The sequence below is a fragment of the Ranitomeya variabilis genome, chromosome 3 (genome assembly GCF_051348905.1).
Source record: "Ranitomeya variabilis isolate aRanVar5 chromosome 3, aRanVar5.hap1, whole genome shotgun sequence".
In the NCBI taxonomy this organism is placed as follows: domain Eukaryota; kingdom Metazoa; phylum Chordata; class Amphibia; order Anura; family Dendrobatidae; genus Ranitomeya; species Ranitomeya variabilis.
The window spans coordinates 113,663,377-113,682,309 of NC_135234.1; the positions used below are offsets into that span (position 1 = coordinate 113,663,377).

An 18,933-nucleotide genomic window follows, 5' to 3' on the forward strand; every position below is an offset into this window, starting at 1 on the left:
GGCCCGATTTACTCAAAATGTCAAAAAGGAGAAGGTGGAGAAACTTTTTTTTTTCTCTCCATGTCCGAGAAAAGCTGATGCCATTCTGATCAAACTCAGATCATACACTCCTCAGAGTCTGATCAGAATAATCAGACATTTTTCTTGGATGGATTTGCAGCGCCCCAGAGACCTGGCCGTTACAGTAACATCGCTCTGCCACTAAGGGGAGTGATGGTACGTCTGATGGCACCAAAGGAGTTCACCTGACCAGGTATCACAGGCACCAATACACTTCACAGTCTGGCCTCCAGGGGGAGCTAAGGGTACTATGCATTAGGTCACTCCTCACAATCTGATAAAACTGGGGGTTGGATAGAAAGTGAGAAGAGAAGCTGACTGGGTTGGAACCAGGCAACATCCTGTGGCAGGGGGTGTTGCAGGGGAAAGATTCAGGGGGTCCCTGTCAGGGGTGGGATCCTGACAGAGGCCTAGCGAAAAAGACAGAGCGTTAAGGAACCGCACCTGCACGACATTGCAGCGGTATCTCAAGAAAGGACAAGAAGCGAGGTTTATTGTGGAGAGTGAGAAACGAGATCACAGCAAAAAGGAGATAACACCAGTAGGAGTCGTGCCATAAGATCGAGGCAACATCCTACTGAGGCGCGTAGCCGGTGGCCGGAACGCCGAGGAAGTATTGGGGTCCAAGCATTACTTCAAACCAACGGCAGGACAGTTAATTATAGGTTGGCTGTCTCACCTAAATCACCTAAGCAGACATAGGAGGCAATTGTGGGAGAGGGGCGTCACTAGGGTCCTGGAAGAACTCCAGGCCTACCCGTCATACGGGTGCGTCCTATCCATATCATCTGGGGGACGGAGAAGAACATCAGAACAGATATAAGTTGTGAGAAAGAACATCAGAAACAAACACAACAGTTGTGAGGACTATCCCATGGTGCTCAGCAGGGAGGTACTACAACACACAGGCGCTAGAAGGTAGGCATAGATTTCCACCTGCAAAGAGAACTCTGGAGGTGCCTTCGGACCGGCCGGTCTCAACCAGCCCTGTTAACCGTACTCTGGATTGAGGATCCTGAAGCCTTCAGTAAAGAGGTAAAGAGACTGCAACCTGGTGTCCTCGTTATTCGCCGCGACCTACACCACGCATCGTTATCCCATCTTTCATTGGACGCCCCTTAGCAGGGTCACGGATCGGGTCTAGCCACCATGACGACCCCAGAACTGAGACAGAGAGGCCCGGTACCGAGCACCCCGCGGCCCTGCGTCTGGAGGCACTCCAGATTCTTCCTATCAACTACCATAAATGTCCCAATCCAAAGTAATAAAGAAAAAATAAGCACAATTTAATATGATTAAGGAAAGCGCTGCTGTCCAGGTACGATTAGTGAATGAGCAGGAATAGCTCCATTTTTCATAGTTCCATTTATCAGGCCACCCATACCTGTCTCCACTTTAATCATTAAGAACCATCGTTATTTGCAGTGGCAGTGGTGTAACATGGGTTGTCAGTGCCGGGGGCAAGTTAAGTGTTTAGCATCACTTAGCCAGTGAACCATTAGGCTATGTGCACACGTTGCGGATTTTGCTGCGGATCAGCAGCGGATTAGCCACTGCGGATTCGCAGCAGTTTTCCATGTGTTGTACAGTACCATTCAAACACCAAACAAATGTCCAAACTATGCAAAATGAGGACTATAAACTCAAATCAATATAGACACCACAAGTATGGTAACAATGAACCACAAGCGAGTATAATCCTTAAATAATTATTTATTATAGAAAATAAGTTGACAAAAACATAAAATCATATAAATGGTAAAAAGAGAACCACTGGAAACCTGTATTGCAGGACACAATATGACCAACACACTAGTCTAACTCAAAGTATACATCTGAAATAGTACTCAATCAATGCCTCAAGAGTCACCTGAGTGTATATACTGGGCACTAATGTCCATATAGAAATACGTGAATACAGCTATAGTTTAATATAAATAAAGTGCATAGTGCATTTTGTATAAGGGTCATGACAAACCACGCTAATATAAAAGAGGCATGATATACTTACTCACTGAGACTGAGGAAGTCTCGACGAAACGTGCGTTGGGGCGGCGGGGACCAATTATCTCCTACACACAGTCGGCTCACTTTGAGTAAGTATATCATATATCATAGGTCATATTGTGTCCTGCAATACAGGTTTCCAGTGATTCTCTTTTTACCATTTATATGATTTTATGTTTTTGTCAACTTATTTTCTATAATAAATAATTATTTAAGGATTATACTCGCTTGTGGTTCATTGTTACCATACTTGTTGTACAGTACCATGTAAACATATGGAAAACGAAATCCACAGTGCACATACTGCGGAAAAAAAGTGCGGAAACGCTGTGTTGTTTATTCCGCAGCATGTCAATTCTTTGTGCGGATTCCGCAGCGGTTTACACCTGCTCCATAATAGGAATCCGCAGGTGTAAAACCATAGGTGGAATCCGCACAAAAACCACAGAAAATCCGCTGTAAATCCGTGGGTAATCCGCAGGTAATCCGCAGTGCGTTTTACCTGAGGATTTTGCAAAAACGGTGCGGAAATATCGGCACACGAATCTGCAATGTGTGCACATAGCCTTAACACTCCCGGAATCCCTTCTAACAGTCCAATCGTTGATCCCCTTATTCCCCAAGAACATGTATTTTAAGGCAATAAGGATGTAACTAATGTACGGCTACGTTTATGTCTTCATATTCCATTTCTCCGGTCCACTTGGAGGAACAAACGGAATTCATGTGCAAAAGTATCCAATGCCATCAGACTCATCAGTTATTGAAATGGAAGCACAGGGGTCACATTGATTATTGTGGGACCCATGTGGGTACTATTTGATGCCATTTTATACAATGAAAGAAAAGTTTATTTTTATATTCTTAAAAGTGACATAAAACAAGACCCAAAAGACCCCATTGCAATCAGTATGCATCATTAATACAATGGGTCCTTTTTGCACAAAAATGTCATTTATGTCTCTAAATGGAAACAGGTAAATGGAGTGTTTGCCTGTCTCCGGCCCATCACTTCGCTGCTTCTAGTCGTTCCCCTGTCCTGCAGCCTGCCCGCGTCCATTTATACTTTATTCCCCAAATTGAGTGTAGTGCCAATGTCTGCCGAAGGTGCCCTGAGAATAGTGCCCATAGCCCCATTCAGTATTGTCTATGTTCTTCACTCTTAATCTTTATGGTCTAAGAGCTGGACCGCCACTCATAAAGTATATTTGTTGCTGCCAGTAGCAGTTGAGATGACTGTGTCATGCTGCTGCGCTCTGCATAGGCAGTGACCAAGATCACACAATTACTATTATTATACTTTGTCATCTGTGTAGATACTGCAGTTGGCAGAGAGCGGGCTGCCTTTCTCTGAATGAAGCCAGCGTCTGCTGAGCATTCAATATTCCCATGTACCAGGTACGGACTGGGGATGAAATTCAGCCCTGGCATTTGAAATCTCACAGGCCCATGTTGTCCCCGTCCCCAAGTACCAGATGGGGATATATTACTACTATTACCCTGGATGGAGGAAAAAGATTTACTACAACACCAATATTTCTAATAGTACCCACGGCCTGCTGGGATAAGTGATGGAGTGACCGGCTTTGTGCTCCGTCCCAACTGTTAACAGTATGGGTGTCTTGAGAACATTGATTGTGTTAACAGCGTAGCACACAAGGCAGCCCACAACCAGACCGGCCCTTCTGGCATTTGCCAGAATTGCCAAATGGCCAGTCCGGCCCTGCCATGTACTCTTAGTAGAAGCAGCACCGGCTTAGTGAACATTCTCTAGGAACGAGACCTGCTGTCTTGGATCATATTGACCTCAGAATTTGGCTCTGTAGGCTGAAAACTTCAAAGGAGACTGCAATTTATACTTTATACTGCGTTGGTGCAGTATATAGGATAAGCGATCAAATGATCACAGGTTAAAATCCCCTTGAAGGACAAAAAAATAGGGTTAAAAATAAAAAAAATTATTTAAAAAATCTAAAAAATTAAGCAAACGTTCACTTCCCTTTTCCCAATTTAAAAAAGAAAACAAACAAAGACAAAATATAATTGGTATCATTGCATTCATAAAAGTACAGTGTATTAGAATATAAAATTATTTAAAACATGAAAACCCCAAAAAATCAAAACACCTGATTTTCCATATACCCCAAATGGTATGAATTAAATCTACAGCTTGGCACTCAACAGATCGTACAGCTTTATCAACAGAAAAATCAAAAAGTTACGGGTCTCAAAAAATGGAGACACAGAAAAAAAAAAATCTTTTTTTTACAACGTTCGGAATTTTTGTCACTACTAAAATATGAAAAAAACTATAAAAGTTAGGCATAGCCATGATCTGATGACTCAAATTGAGGGGTCATTTTTTCTGCACAATGAACTCGCATAATCAACAACTGAAAAATAATGCTGCAGATTATATTGGCATGATTGCTATGTGCGCATACAATGTGCATCAGCCTGGATCGACCAGTTCAAAGGGAACCTGTCACCCCCCCCCCCCCCGGGTGTTTTTAACTAAAAGAGCCACCTTGTGCAGCAGTAATGCTGCATTCTGTGAAGGTGGCTCTTTTTTGGGGGGTGCCTTCCAACGCTGCAATATCACTTTTTATAATTTGCCCGCCATACCTTTAGTCTGTCCGGAGGGCACGTCTTTTCCCCCCCGGACACAAACACCTCCCAGCCATCTGTTAGCCCCTCCATGAGCTGCCTCCTCTGCCTCCTTCAGTAACGTACCCGGCGCCTGCGCTGTAAGTTCCTTTTTCGGGCATGCGCAGTTTGCGCTGCCCTTCGACTCCCATCACATGATGGGAACTTACCATGCAGGCGCTGGGGACGTTAATGAAGGCAGAGGAGGCGGCAGCCGGTACACGGAGGGGCTGAGTGATGGCTGGGAGGCGTTTGTGTCCGGGGGAAAAAGACGTGCCCCCCCCGGACAGACTAAAGGTATGGCGGGCTAATTATATAAAGTGATATTGCAGCGTTGGAAGGGACCCCCAAATAAGAGCCACCTTGACAGAATGCAGCATTAGTGCTGCACAAGATGGCTCTTTTAGTTAAAAACGCCAGGGGGGTGACAGGTTCCCTTTAAAGCACCACTCCAGGGTTTTTTTTTTAATTTCAGTGCTGGAGTGGTGCCACTATTGTTAGTTCCTTAACCCTAGCAATATACTTGCCAGACCCCATCTTCAGCTCTTCCTAGCATTCCTGTGGTCCTGCGACGCCATCTAGTGACCATAACTTCTGACTAACCGGAAGTCAGAGGTAACGGTCAAAAGCCCTCACTCTAAGTCTATGAGACCAACGTTCTGGTCTTGATCTGGCTGTCATAGAATTACTCTGGGCAGTGACCTTCGGCTCACCCAGCAAACACAGGAGCGATCCGGCAGGTCACACCCTGCAGAAGACCACCGGAACAGCACCGGTAACAGATGAAGATGGCGGCTGGTAAGTATAGTACTAGAGACAGGGAACTTAAGTTATTAGCACCACTCCAGCAGTAAGTTTATAGAAAGCCAACCATTTCAATGACCTAAGGTTCACCTGTGCAACCCGCGGAATCGCGGAAAGTAATGTGCTACCCCAACTTCTACCAGGCACCGTATGACCTGGAGCCTGGAAGAAATCATTAGCATAAAGGCAGAATATAACATTTCTCCACAATTAGACCATTAATATGAAGCATAGAGGTAGGACTAGTGTAATATTTCTATTACCTGTATGCCCATATTAATAGGTCATATATGTCCCGGGTGACAGATTCCCTTTAATGAACACTATATGTCATAGAGTTCACTGTTCTTGGCAGGACACGTTGAGTACATGTGAGCGCTTTGCTCATTGATTGGGTGACCGGCGGTCTGTTTAGACCATCTGATAATCGGAAAACAAGCTCTCCGTCCATAGTAATTATCATTATGCTTTGCTTATATAGCACCATTAATTCCACAGCGCTTTACACACATCATCATCACTGTCCCCGATGGGACTCACAATCTAAATTGCCTATCAGTAGGTCTTTGGAGTGTGGAAGGAAATCCACGCAAACACGGGGAGAACATACAAACTCCTTGCAGATGTTGTCCTTGGTGAGATTTGAACCCAGGATCCCAGCGCTGCAATGCTAACCACTGAGCCACCATGATGAAGCTCCAAACCTTCTGCCACCATAGCATAAGCAGTACCATTACCAGCACCACCATTCACAAACATAACAGCTGCATTGATCACCATCCATTGCATACAATATAGATTGAATCTGTTTGTAACAAGTGTCTATGAATAAGAGGGCAGAGTCCACATAGGAGTGTTGCTTATCTCGTCTCTCACTGCACTACCTATTGCCTCTTGCACAGTCCCACCTTGCTACAACCTGAAAATGACTATATTTACACCAAATCCATACCCCAAGGTCTCTGTATGGGAAATCCCACCTCTGCCACCATTCAGCCTCCGTACAGTATAGTATACATTCAGCGCTACGACTCCGGAGCGACCAGCCGTTCATGTCTTAGTGCTTGTCTCAGTAATTGGACATCAGCAAGATAACATAGACGTAACTACTATATCTGATAAAAGAGTCCTGATATTTATCTAATTAGCTTAAATTAACAGCAAAATTCAGATTGATAATAAAGTCCTTTTCTACCTGGAAACCCCATAATTTGTCCATCCAATATGAGCGACCGTGAAGCATCTTATGCAACTTGTCGGTTTCCATGCACGCGGTTCTGACAGAAAAAAATCCCAAACATTTTCCTAAGGGTTCGATCACACCCCACCACCACAGACCTGGTGGTTATTGCCGACTTCACCATCTAATGCAGATGAACTACTATATAGTGAGAGGCGTAGCTAGGGGGGCAACCAAGGCACCAGGTGCTCTTAGGGGGTACGCCAACAATGCTCTCCATCTTGGCCAGGATATTGGGATACAGAGCTGGGGTACCAGACGAAAGCTTAGCCCCAGATGAAAGACAGCCTGGCTACGGCGGTGGTACCATACAGAATAGCTGCATCCACTGCACCAGCACCTTCATAGGGGCCAACCACAGTCCAGGCAGCAGACTGCACCATGCTGCACTGATCATATAGTCATGCCTCACCTTCCTCTTCTCCCATGTGTTCCTCACTCCAGGAGCAGCACAGCAACATCAACCTCATTCACCCCACGTGTGTGAGGCCGCAGATCAGGGGGTCCCAGTATGTGTGTCCCCTTGTTCAGTGAGCTTGTGTCCCTCCTGGCTTGTCCCTTGCATGGGAAGCACTGCTACACACAGATGCTACCCAGCAGAATGGGAGGAGGATGGACAACCATGCAGATTTCCCTGGGAGAGATGCTCCTCTATGAGGCTGTGTCACAGGCAGGCAGTAGCGTAGAGGCGATGCTACGAGCGCTCGCCACAATGCTGCGTCAATCCTGAGCATAGCAATTACCACGTTATGGGATTACATCACCTCGTACACAGCCTACACTCCCCCCCCCTCGTATCCAATAACTATTAGATATTGCGCTGATGGACGGGGTTGCCAACGTGCTTCATTTTTCAGACAATTTATGCAAAAATCAATACTTACAATATTCTTTATAGGTAATTAGAAAAGTAAACTCTAAAGATTATAAGTGAGGTATCGCCACAGCCCAGAATAGCAGTATGAAGACATTAGACGCAATTTATGGATACATTGCAATTCTGTAACATAGGAAATGTTAGGTAAATGATTAATAGCTGCTATGGTAAAAAAAAACATTGCAAACAGATGATAAATGAGAAAAAAAATCATCCCACTTTTCTGGATGAAAATCAGACTAATTTTTTACACCATCGTATAACCCTCGTGAACTGTGGAGGGTGATAATTACAGCTAACCTGTACAAGATCCTGCCCCTAGAAAGAAATGCAGCATTTTGCTTGTTTAGTATAATACACCCCATAGTCCTCCACATAGTATAATGTGCTCCACAGTCCTCCATATTCTCAAATGCACACCCCATAGTCCTCCTTATAATATAATGTGCCCCATAGTCCTCCATATAGTATAATACACTCCTCATAGTGCTCCATATAGTATAATGCACCGCCATAGTCATCCATGTGGTACAATTCACTTCCCATAGTATAATGCACCCCATAGTTCTCCATATAGTATAATGTATTCTCCATAGTCCTTGATACAGTATAATGCAGCCAGCATATAGTATAATGCAGCCACCTGATAGAGCATAATGCAGCCACCCCACAGAGTATAATGGTATAATGCAACCACCCCACAGAGTATAATGTAAGCCCCCCATAGAATATAATGCAGCCCCCCTCATATAGTATAATGTAGCCCCTCATAGAGTATGATGCAATCACCCCTCATCTATATATATAATTACCTAAGGGGTACTTCCGTCTGTTTCTAACTTCCGTCTGTCTGTAACAGAAATCCTGGGTCGCTGATTGGTCGCGGCCGGCCGTGACCAATCAGCGATATTGGGACGGGATAAAACACCGCTTCACTTTTTACTATTGATGCTGCCTAGGCAGCATCAATAGTAAAAACAAAGAATGTTAAAAATAATAAAAAAAAACCAAAAAACATTATATTCTCACCTTCCAAAGTCCGCCGCAGCCTTTCCCGCTCCTCGCACTCCGGTCCCAAGAATGCATTGTGGCAATGCCTCGAGACCGCTGCATGATCACGGGTTATTGCCGCTAGGCATTACTGGGAACGGAGCATCACGAGGAGCATCGGTAAAGGCCTCGGCTGGATCCGTGGGCCGCCGGAAGGTGAGTATATAACTATTTTTTATTTTAATTGTTTTTTTAAGAGGGATATGTTGCCCTCATTGCTATATACTACGTGGCCTGTGTTATCTACTGCGTGGGCTGTGTTATATACTGCGTGGGCTATGCTATATACTACGTGGCTGTGCAATATACTACGTGCCTGTGTTATATACTGCGTGGGCTGTGCTATATGCTACGTGCCTGTGCTACATACTACGTGGGCTGTGTAATACTACGTGGGCTGTTATATACTACGTGGGCTGTGCTATATACTACGTGGCTGTGTTATATACTGCGTTGGCTGTGCTATATACTATGTGCCTGTGCAATATACTACGTGCCTGTGTTATATACTGCGTGGGCTGTGCTATATACTACGTGCCTGTGCTACATACTACGTGGGCTGTGCAATATACTACGTGGCTGTGTTATATACTGCGTGGGCTGTGTTTATACACTGCATGGGCTGTGTTATATACTATGTGGCTGTGCAACATACTACGTGGTTATGCTATATACTACGTGGGCTGTGCTATATACTACGTGGGCTGTGCTATATACTATGTGGCTGTGTAATATACTGCATGGGCTGTGTTATATACTGTGTGGCTGTGCATTCTAGAATACCCGATGCGTTAGAATCGGGCCACCATCTAGTAGAATATAAATATAATACAGCCCCCATAGAAAATAATGTAGCCCAATCAAAGAGTATGATGCAATCCTCCCTCATAAAAGCTAATACAGCCCCCCATAGAATATAATGTAGCCAACATAGAATATAATACAGCCCACCTCCCCATAGTATATAACACAGCCACATAGTATATAACACAGCCTCCCCCATAGAATATAATATACCCCAAATAGTATATAACACAGCCTCCCCCATAGAATATAATATACCCCCCAATAGTTTATAACACAGCCTCCCCCATAGAATATAATATACCCCCAATAGTATATAATATACCCCCCTTAGTATATAACACAGCCTTCCCCATAGAATATAATATACCCCCCATAGTATACAACACAGCCTCCCCCATAGAATATAATATACCCCCCATAGTATATAACACAGCCTCCCCCATAGAATATAATATACCCCCATAGTATATAACACAGCCTCCCCCATAGAATATAATATACCCCCAATAGTATATAACACAGCCTCCCCCATAGAATATAATATACCTCCCAATAGTATATAACACACCCTCCCCCATAGAATATAATATACCCCCCACAGTACATAGCACAGCCCGCACAGTATATGGCACAGCCCGCATAGTATATAACACAGCCCGCATAGTATATAGCACAGCCCGCACAGTATATGGCACAGCCAGCATAGTATATAACACAGCCCGCATAGTATATAGCACAAGCCGCACAGTATATAGCACAGCCCATACAGTATATAGCACAGCCCGCATAGTATATAGCACAGCCCGCACAATATATAGCACTGCCCGCATAGTATATAGAACAGCCCGTACAATATATAGCACTGCCCGCATAGTATATAGCACAGCCCGCACAGTATATAGCACAGCCCGCATAGTATATGGCACAGCCCACATTCCCCCCCGAGAATGGCCCCACAGTCCAGTACTCACTGTTATAGTGAAAAAAAAACACACTCTTCACCTCTCCTCGTGCCTGCGCTGCTCCCTGCACTGCCTGGCACACAGTGAGTGTGCAATGACATCATTGTGCACACTCCGAGGCAGAGCGAGGAATGATGGGAGAGGGAGCGTCGGCTGACATTCTCTCCTCCATCATTGCTTTGAACTGTACCGGCAGACGCCGGTATAGATCAATGCGGCAGGGAAGTCGGCACTGACGGCAGGTAAGCCCCTTGCCTCAAAGGGGCCCAATAGCGTCTCCGTGATGTGCCGCTAGCTGGGGGCCCCTGGGGAAGCGGGGGCCCTAGGCAGCTGCCTGGTCTGCCTGCCCCTAATGCCGGCCCTGAGCCCAGGTTGCTTTGATAGCAGCCTTCAGTTTGTCTGCATTGTTGGGTCTGCTGTCTCATCTTCCTCTTGACAATACCCCATAGAGAGGTTAAGGTGAGGCAACTTTGCTAGTCAATCAAGCACAGTGATACTGTTGTTTGTAAACCAGGTATTGGTATTTTTGGTAGTGTGGACAGGTGCCAAGTCCTGCTGGAGAATTAAATTTCCTTCTCCAATAAGCTTGTCTGCAGAGGGAAGCATTAAGTGCTCTAAAATTTCCTGGTAGATGGCTGCGCTAACTTTGGTCTTGATGAAACACAGTGGACCTACACCAGCAGATGACATGGCTCCCGAAACCTCATTGATTGTTTCATTGCAGCCATGTGGTGTGAAGTATCCACAAAGAGTGAAAAATTTAAATACTTTCCATATCCACTGTATATGCAAACAAAATACAACGTAAATAATGGGGTTGTCCACAACTAGGAAAACCCCTTCATGAACTAAATGTTTGGCCCAGATAAACTAAAAAACCTATACTCCCCTCCCGTCCCCTCTCCCTGGGGCTCTCATGCAGTGTTGTGCCACGTGACCCCATCAGAGAGCAGTTACAGCCTGGACTTCCACTTCATGTTCGGTCTGTACGTAGTTTTTCCAGCGCTGGGAAAGCAATTGCGGGAACGGGGCCGTCATGGGTGGTGAGTATAGGTTTTTTATTTTATTTTATTTAGTTCAACAAGGGGTTGTCCTAGTAGTGTCCTAGAGAGTGCCGCTCTCTCCAATGCTGGGACTCCCTAAGCCCTTAGGGTGTGTGTCCACGGTCAGTAAACGCTGCTTGTTTGACGCTGCGCAGAGCTGCAGCGTCAAACACGCAGCGTCCAGATGTTCCAGCATAGTGGAGGGGATTATTTGAAATCCCGTGTCCACTATGCATGGAAACCCGCACGCGGCGGGCCTGCGATTCCGGACATGCTGCGCGTCTTTTCAGATCGCAGCATGTCCGTACACCTTGCGGGGACGCAGCGTCCCCGCAAGGCATATCACAGGGTGCTATGGGAGAGAGCGATCATCCCGGATCTGTACAGTTAACACATCCGGCATCATCACGTCCCAGAAGGGGGCGGGGCTTAGCGCCGAGTGGCTTCGCCGCTCCGGCGATACTGCCGGCCATCCTGAACGTGGACACGCAGCCTTAGAGATAAGGCCCCACATGGTCTGGCCCAAGATGTTGTGCACTTGGTTGTCCTCACCGAGTCTTCTCATGTCAAGCCGAACAACGCGTCACAGAGTCACCAACAACAGATCCAGAGTCGCACCGCCCTAGCCAGACTTTCTCCAAGGATCCACAGCTTCGCTTTCACTCTGGACTCTACTTCGACTCCTCCCGACCACCAAACGCCAAAAACCCATGCTCTCCAACTCCGGCCTCTCACCGTTGCCCTCTACTTGCCAGATTATATATTACATCACAAATCTCCAACAATACAGCAAACTGTGATTAACTCTTACATGTGTATCAGTAACGCAACAGGTGAGTTTTGCACAAGAATTACGTTTGTTCCTCGGATTAAAAAAAATGTTTGGAAAATGCCAGTAAAAAAAGTCTAAAAAAATAAGGAAGAAAATAAAATAAAAACAGCAACGCAGAAGCGCTCAGGAAACGTACAAAAAAGAATACAAAAAAAAAGATGATTCAGGTTTACAAAACTTCATAATTTCCAAAGCAACTTGTGCTTGAAAAGAGACAGTTTTGACAACTGGAAAAAGGCAAGGTGTGAACATTGCCTTTTAGCGCTTACTCTATTTTTGAAAACACCGGTTGTGCAGCAGCTGCAGATTGCATGATGCGTGTCTGTGTCTGTTGTAAAGCAACATAATGCAAAGCTCAGATTCAGCAGAACTATGTTTTGAAAAGGGATTTTCTTGTCAATCTGTGATTGACATCAAACTTTTCCTTAGGCTTCACATGTTTACATGTTGAGGTAGTGATACAGATTTTGGCATTACATCAGATCATAGTATGAATGGAATTTTTGTAATCCTGTTTAAATGCATCATAAATAAATCTGTGCAGTTTTTTTGTCCGCAGCACAACCGAAAAAAATCCACATGAATAAGTAGTATGCTATTTATTCTACATGAGAAAGTCTTGATTTCTCCCCGTGTGATTTTGCCCCATGTGAGCTTTCTGATGAAGCTGGTGTACTTACTTTGTATATACATTATTATTATTACTTATTATTATAGCACCATTTATTTAATCTCAGAATGGCCACATAATCCTTTTTAAAAGTTTCCCTAGCTAATATTAGAATGATAATTTTAACCATTTCAGGATCGGGTAATTTTTCCCTCTTCCTGACCAGGCATATTTTTGTTGTTGTTTTTTTCGTACATATGGTTTAAAGTGCTGTAAAAAAAAATTTCTTATTCAGATATTCAAATAATTTTTGCGTCTTTTTTGTGATACATGTTGCTTAATTTTTGTGTTCTTTTCAAAGTCCACCTTTTTTTGCTGGCATCGGGTGAGATTAGTGGGAAAACCAAAAGGTTTTCTTTACATTTTTTTTCTTGCCCCCAAAAAAAACACTTAAATAAATCTGAAAATGAGTTCCACTTGTGTGTAACAAATATTGTTATATATTTCACATCTTTTTTTTTGCTTTTTCTTTAGAGAGGTAGGGCAAGTAACAATGACTTGGGTTTGCATGGCTTTTTATTTAATCATTTTTACCCGTTTTTTATTTATAGAAAGAAAGACCTTTCGGGGACATTTCAAAATTTAAATCCTATTTTTTCATATTCCTGATTACCACTGTAACTGGGGCTGTTCTATCAGCCCCAGTTACAGTGAAAATGCAGCCTCATTTCAGCAGGACAGAGTGGGTCTCCTAGGACCCTACAGCTCCTGTTCCTTCCCTACATCCAGTGAACACAGGACTGTTGTCTCAGGAGGAGGAAGCATCCTTCAGCGATCAGGAAGACAGAGACGGTAATAAACTGTCCCTGCCTTCTCTATGGTGAGATCGGCTGTTTCTGATAGCTGGCTCCTCTCTCCGCATCTGTGCAATTGTGTGCAGCTTCTCTACAATCCAGTGACGTTTTCTAAGGGGATCACCTGGACATTTAATGTCTATGGCTGGTCTGCAAGTAGTTAGTCCAACTATAACAGGACTCATAAAATGCACATTTTAATATCAGGATTATATAGTCATTCTGACAGTGTTTTAAGTAAGTACACCAGCTTCACCAGCCGTGAGGTTTATTTAATTTTTTATGCAGTTTGTACTGGAAAATCTGGTGGCAGGACCACTTTAAAATGTTAGAGCACTGCTCTTGAGCTTAATTAAAGAGGTTGCCCATTACTTTTACATTTATTATTATTATTATTATACATTTTTATAGCGCCATTTATTCCACAGCGCTTTACATGTGAAATACGGGGCAAATATAGACAAATACATTAAACATGAGCAAAAAACAAGGCATACGGGTACATAAGGAGGGAGGACCCTGCCCGCGAGGGCTCACAGTCTGCAGGGGACGGGTGATGATACACTAGGAGAGGGTAGAGCTGGTTGTGCGGTGGTTCAGTAGGTTCAGGATCACTGCAGGCTGTAAGCTTGTCGGAAGAGGTGAGTCTCCAGGTTCTTTTTGAAGGTTTCTATGGTAGGCGAGAGTCTGATGTGCTGGGGTAGAGAGTTACAGAGTATGGGGGAAGCACGGTAGAAGTCTTGGATGCGGTTGTGGGAAGAAGAGATGAGAGGGGAGTAGAGAAGGAGGTCTTGAGAGGATTGGAGGTTGCGTGTTGGTAGGTACCGGGAGATCATGTCACAGATGTATGGAGGAGATAGGTTTGGATGGCTTTGTAGGTCATTGTGAGGGTTTTGAACTGGAGTCTCTGGGCGATAGGAAGCCAGTGAAGGGCTTGGCATAGGGGAGAGGCTGGGGAATAGCGGGGAGACAGGTAGATTAGTCGGGCAGCAGAGTGTAGGATGGATTGGAGTGGTGCCAGAGTGCTAGAGGGGAGTCCAGAGAGTAGGATGACCTATCTTTAGGTCCCCGCCACCAATTAGCTATACTCTGCAAGTACTCACTTGCCAAGCTGCTCCATCTTCTGATAGTGCACATCCACCTCCCATTGATTTCAATAGGAATACCAAGCCTCGGCCACTACCAGAAGATGGAACAGCTCAGCAAATGAGTACTTCCGGCCAATGCCTGCCGACACCGATAACAGCTGATCGGCGGGGGGTGCCGGGTGTCAGACCCCGCCGATCAGACATTGATGACATTTCCTAGGGATTGGTCATCAATGTAAAGTTGATGAACAACCTCTTTAACTTCACATATAAGATATTATTAAATGCTAGATGGTGGCCCGATTCTAACGCATTGGGTATTCTAGAATATATATGTAGTTCATTTATGAAGTTTTCAGAATAATGCAATTTATACACAGGATTCGGCCGGCCGGGCAAGACCAATTAGCGAAGCGTGGTTCAAATTCCGTGCCAATTCCTGGCCGGACTGCGCCTGTCGCTGATTGTTCCCGGCCGGGCATGACCAATCAGTGAAGCCAGGGCCGGCTCCAGGTTTTTGAGGGCCCTGGGTGAAAGAGTCTCAGTGGGCCCCCCTCTTTAACACATACCAGGATTCATGATGCACAGATACTGCAGAGAAATATACCACAGCCAAGTAGCATATAACACAGCCCAGGTAGCATATAACACAGCCCACGTAGCATATAGCACAGCCACGTAGCATATAGCACAGGCCACATAGTATATAGCACTGGCCATGTAGTATATAGCACAGGCCATGTAGTATATAACACAGCCCATGTAGCATATAACACAGCCCATGTAGCATATAGCACAGCCCACATAGCAAATAGCACAGCCACGTGGCATATAAAACAGCCACGTAGCATATAGCACAGCCACGTAGTATATAGCACAGCACACATAGTATATAGCACAGCCCACGTACTATATAGCACAGCCACGTAGTATATAGCACAGCGCACACAGTATATAGCACAGCCCACATAGTATATAACACAGGCCACGTAGTATATAACACAACCAACGTAGTATATAACACAGCCACGTAGTATATAGCACAGCCACGTAGTATATTGCCCAGCCATGTATATTGCACAGCTACGTAGTATAAAGCACAGCACACGCAGTATATAGCACAGCCCACATAGTATATAACACAGCCCACGTAGTATATAACACAGCCCACATAGTATATAACACAGCCACGTAGTATATAGCACAGCCACGTAGTATATTGTCCAGCCATGTACATTGCACAGCTACGTAGTATATAGCACAGCCCACGTAGTATATAAAACAGCCACGTAGTATATAGCACAGCTCATGCAGTACATAACACAGCCACATAGTATATAACACAGCCACGTAGTATATAGCACAGCCCACGCAGTGTATAACACAGCCCACGTAGTATATAGCACAGCCCACGCAGTGTATAACACAGCCCATGCAGTATATAACACAGCTCACCCAGTGTATAACACAGCCCACGCAGTATATAGCACAGCCCACACAGTGTGTAACACAGCCCACGTAGTATATACCACAGCCCACGTAATATATAACACAGCCACGTAGTATATAGCACAGCCACGTAGTATATTGCACAGCCATGTATATTGCACAGGTACATAGTATATAGCACAGCCCACGTAGTATATTACACAGCCACGTAGTATATAGCACAGCCCACGCAGTATATAACACAGCCCACGTAGTATATAACACAGCCCACGTAGTATATAACACAGCAACGTAGTATATAGCACAGCCCATGTAGTATATAGCACAGCTCATGCAGTATATAACACAGCCATGTAGTATATTGCCCAGCCACGTAATATATTGCACAGCTACATAGTATATAGCACAGCCCATGTAGTATATAACACAGCCACATAGTTTATAGCACAGCTCACATAGTATATAGCACAGCTCACACAGTATATAACAGACACGTAGTATATTGCCCAGCCACGTAATATATTGCACAGCCCTTGTAGTATATAGCACAGAGACGCAGTATATAACACAGCTCACGCAGTATATAACACAGCCGATGTAGTATATAGCACAGAGATGTAGTATATGGCACTGCCCACGTAGTATATAGCACAGCGACGCAGTATATTGCACAGCCCACGTAGTATAAAGCACAGAGACGTAGTATATAACACAGCCCACGTAGTATATAACACAGCCCACGTAGTATATAGCAATGTAGACACCATAACCCTGTTAAAAAAAAGAATTAAAATAAAAAATATTTATATACTCACCATCCGTCGGCCCCCGGATCCAGGCGAGGCGTTTTGCGATGCTCCTCGCGATGCTCCGGTCCCAAGAATGCATTGCAGTCTCGCGAGATGATGACGTAGCGGTCTCGCGAGACCGCTACATCATCATCATGCAAGACCGCAATGCATGACCCGGAGCGTCGTGAGGAGCGGGAAAGGTGCCGGGAGGTGAGTATATAATGATTTTTTATTTTTTTTATTATTTTTAACATTAGATCTTTTTACTATTGATGCTGCATAGGCAGCATCAATAGTAAAAAGTTGGTCACACAGGGTTAATAGCAGTGTTAACGGACTGCGTTACACAGCGGCATAATGCGGTGTAACACAGCCATTAACCCTGTGTAAGCGCTGACTGGAGGGGACACTGACAGAGAGTAGGAAGGGGCGAATTTGTGGCCGGTCTGTGCCTGGCGGCCGCGACCACTCAGCGATGCGGGATTTACGTGAAAGACAGACAGACAAACAGACGGAAGTGACCCTTAGACGATTATATATATAGACAATGCCAGTAATTAATATAACAATAGTGCATGAAAAAAGGCTGGTTGATGGCAGAATGGAAAATAAAATGTACATGGCTCTCTGCGGTCATTGACCTGCATCCGTTCAGTTGTGAATGAATAGGATGAGTGTGGTAGTTTGTGTCCACATTGTGAATGGAAGCAGGAAGGTTATTGATCAGATACGTCCTGTCCTGGGTGTGGAGTATGTCTGATCTCATTAAGATTCATATAGCAGGCACTTCTCTGGCAGCTCAGTCACATCCCCCTCCTGAGGGAGGCCATCATGCCCTGACCGACCTCCTTATCACATGTCCCTTTGTATCTATTTTCATTGTCTCTCCCTGCCTACTTTACATTAGTGACTTGGGATGAGCTTTCTTGCTTCCACACTCTGAGTGAGTTTGGCAATTTCCTGACATGATCTATTTCTCAGTCTATATCTGTGCATGTACTGTACAGTATCTATAGGGAGACTTTTGAGCCTTTTCTGTAAGAGACCACCTATTTGTGAAGGTTATCCCCTTGTTTTTTTGTGACATATTTTCAACTTCTTCCTTCAGATGTGATATTTGTCTACAGATCTGGATTTCAGAGATAAAGAATCTTTTGTTGGTGATAGAATATTGAATCTGATCAGGTTGATTTTTGGTGACGGGTGCACTTTAACACCCCGGCCTCTATCAGATCTTTTGCCTACTGAGAAATTCAAACTGCTCATTCCATTTTAATGAAGTGCGGCGTAAAAACACTGATGTGTGTTAATTTAGCTGTGATGTATAAATAAATCATGACTTGCAGCGTGCCCACAGACAACAGTCAGATGGGACTGAGACTGGCAGCTGCATTATGGCAAGTCTAGAGTTAACCAAAGCCTGGGAGACTGGTACATTAATACTGACTGCTAACTATGGATTATTGATGGAAAATTACCTCCTGGCCCCTCCATTAGTCGCATTCCTTGTATTCTTTGTCATATATCTGTATATATCACTTCTGTTGTATATCTATATACATCAGCAGTGATCTTAGAGAAGCATTGAAGCAGTTGCTGTTGCTCATCTAACTAGGAATGGTTGTAAAGTAATTTCCAAGCTATTTAGAGTCCATCATTTTGCGGTGCGAAAAATTATTCACAAGCGGAAAACTTTCAAAAAATTCTCAGGAGTTGATTTCACAGCAAATATAAATTCACCCCAAGGTCAGATGGTGCAATGTTCAGGGAAATTACTAAAGATCTCAGCTCAGACTCTAAAGGCCTCAGCATG

At 44.4% G+C, this 18,933-nt stretch overlaps 1 protein-coding gene across 1 annotated transcript in view; it reads right to left on the reverse strand.

The window, feature by feature from the left end:
* LIMK1 (LIM domain kinase 1) overlaps positions 1-7,485 on the reverse strand; it is a 121,280-nt gene extending 113,795 nt beyond the window's left edge. Inside the window, exon 1 of the mRNA XM_077294534.1 lies at positions 7,170-7,485. Within this exon, the coding sequence (XP_077150649.1) occupies positions 7,170-7,227 (58 nt within the window). The 5' untranslated portion in view covers positions 7,228-7,485. The remainder of the gene's footprint in view (positions 1-7,169) is intronic.
* Between the last annotated feature and the right edge of the window lie 11,448 nt (positions 7,486-18,933).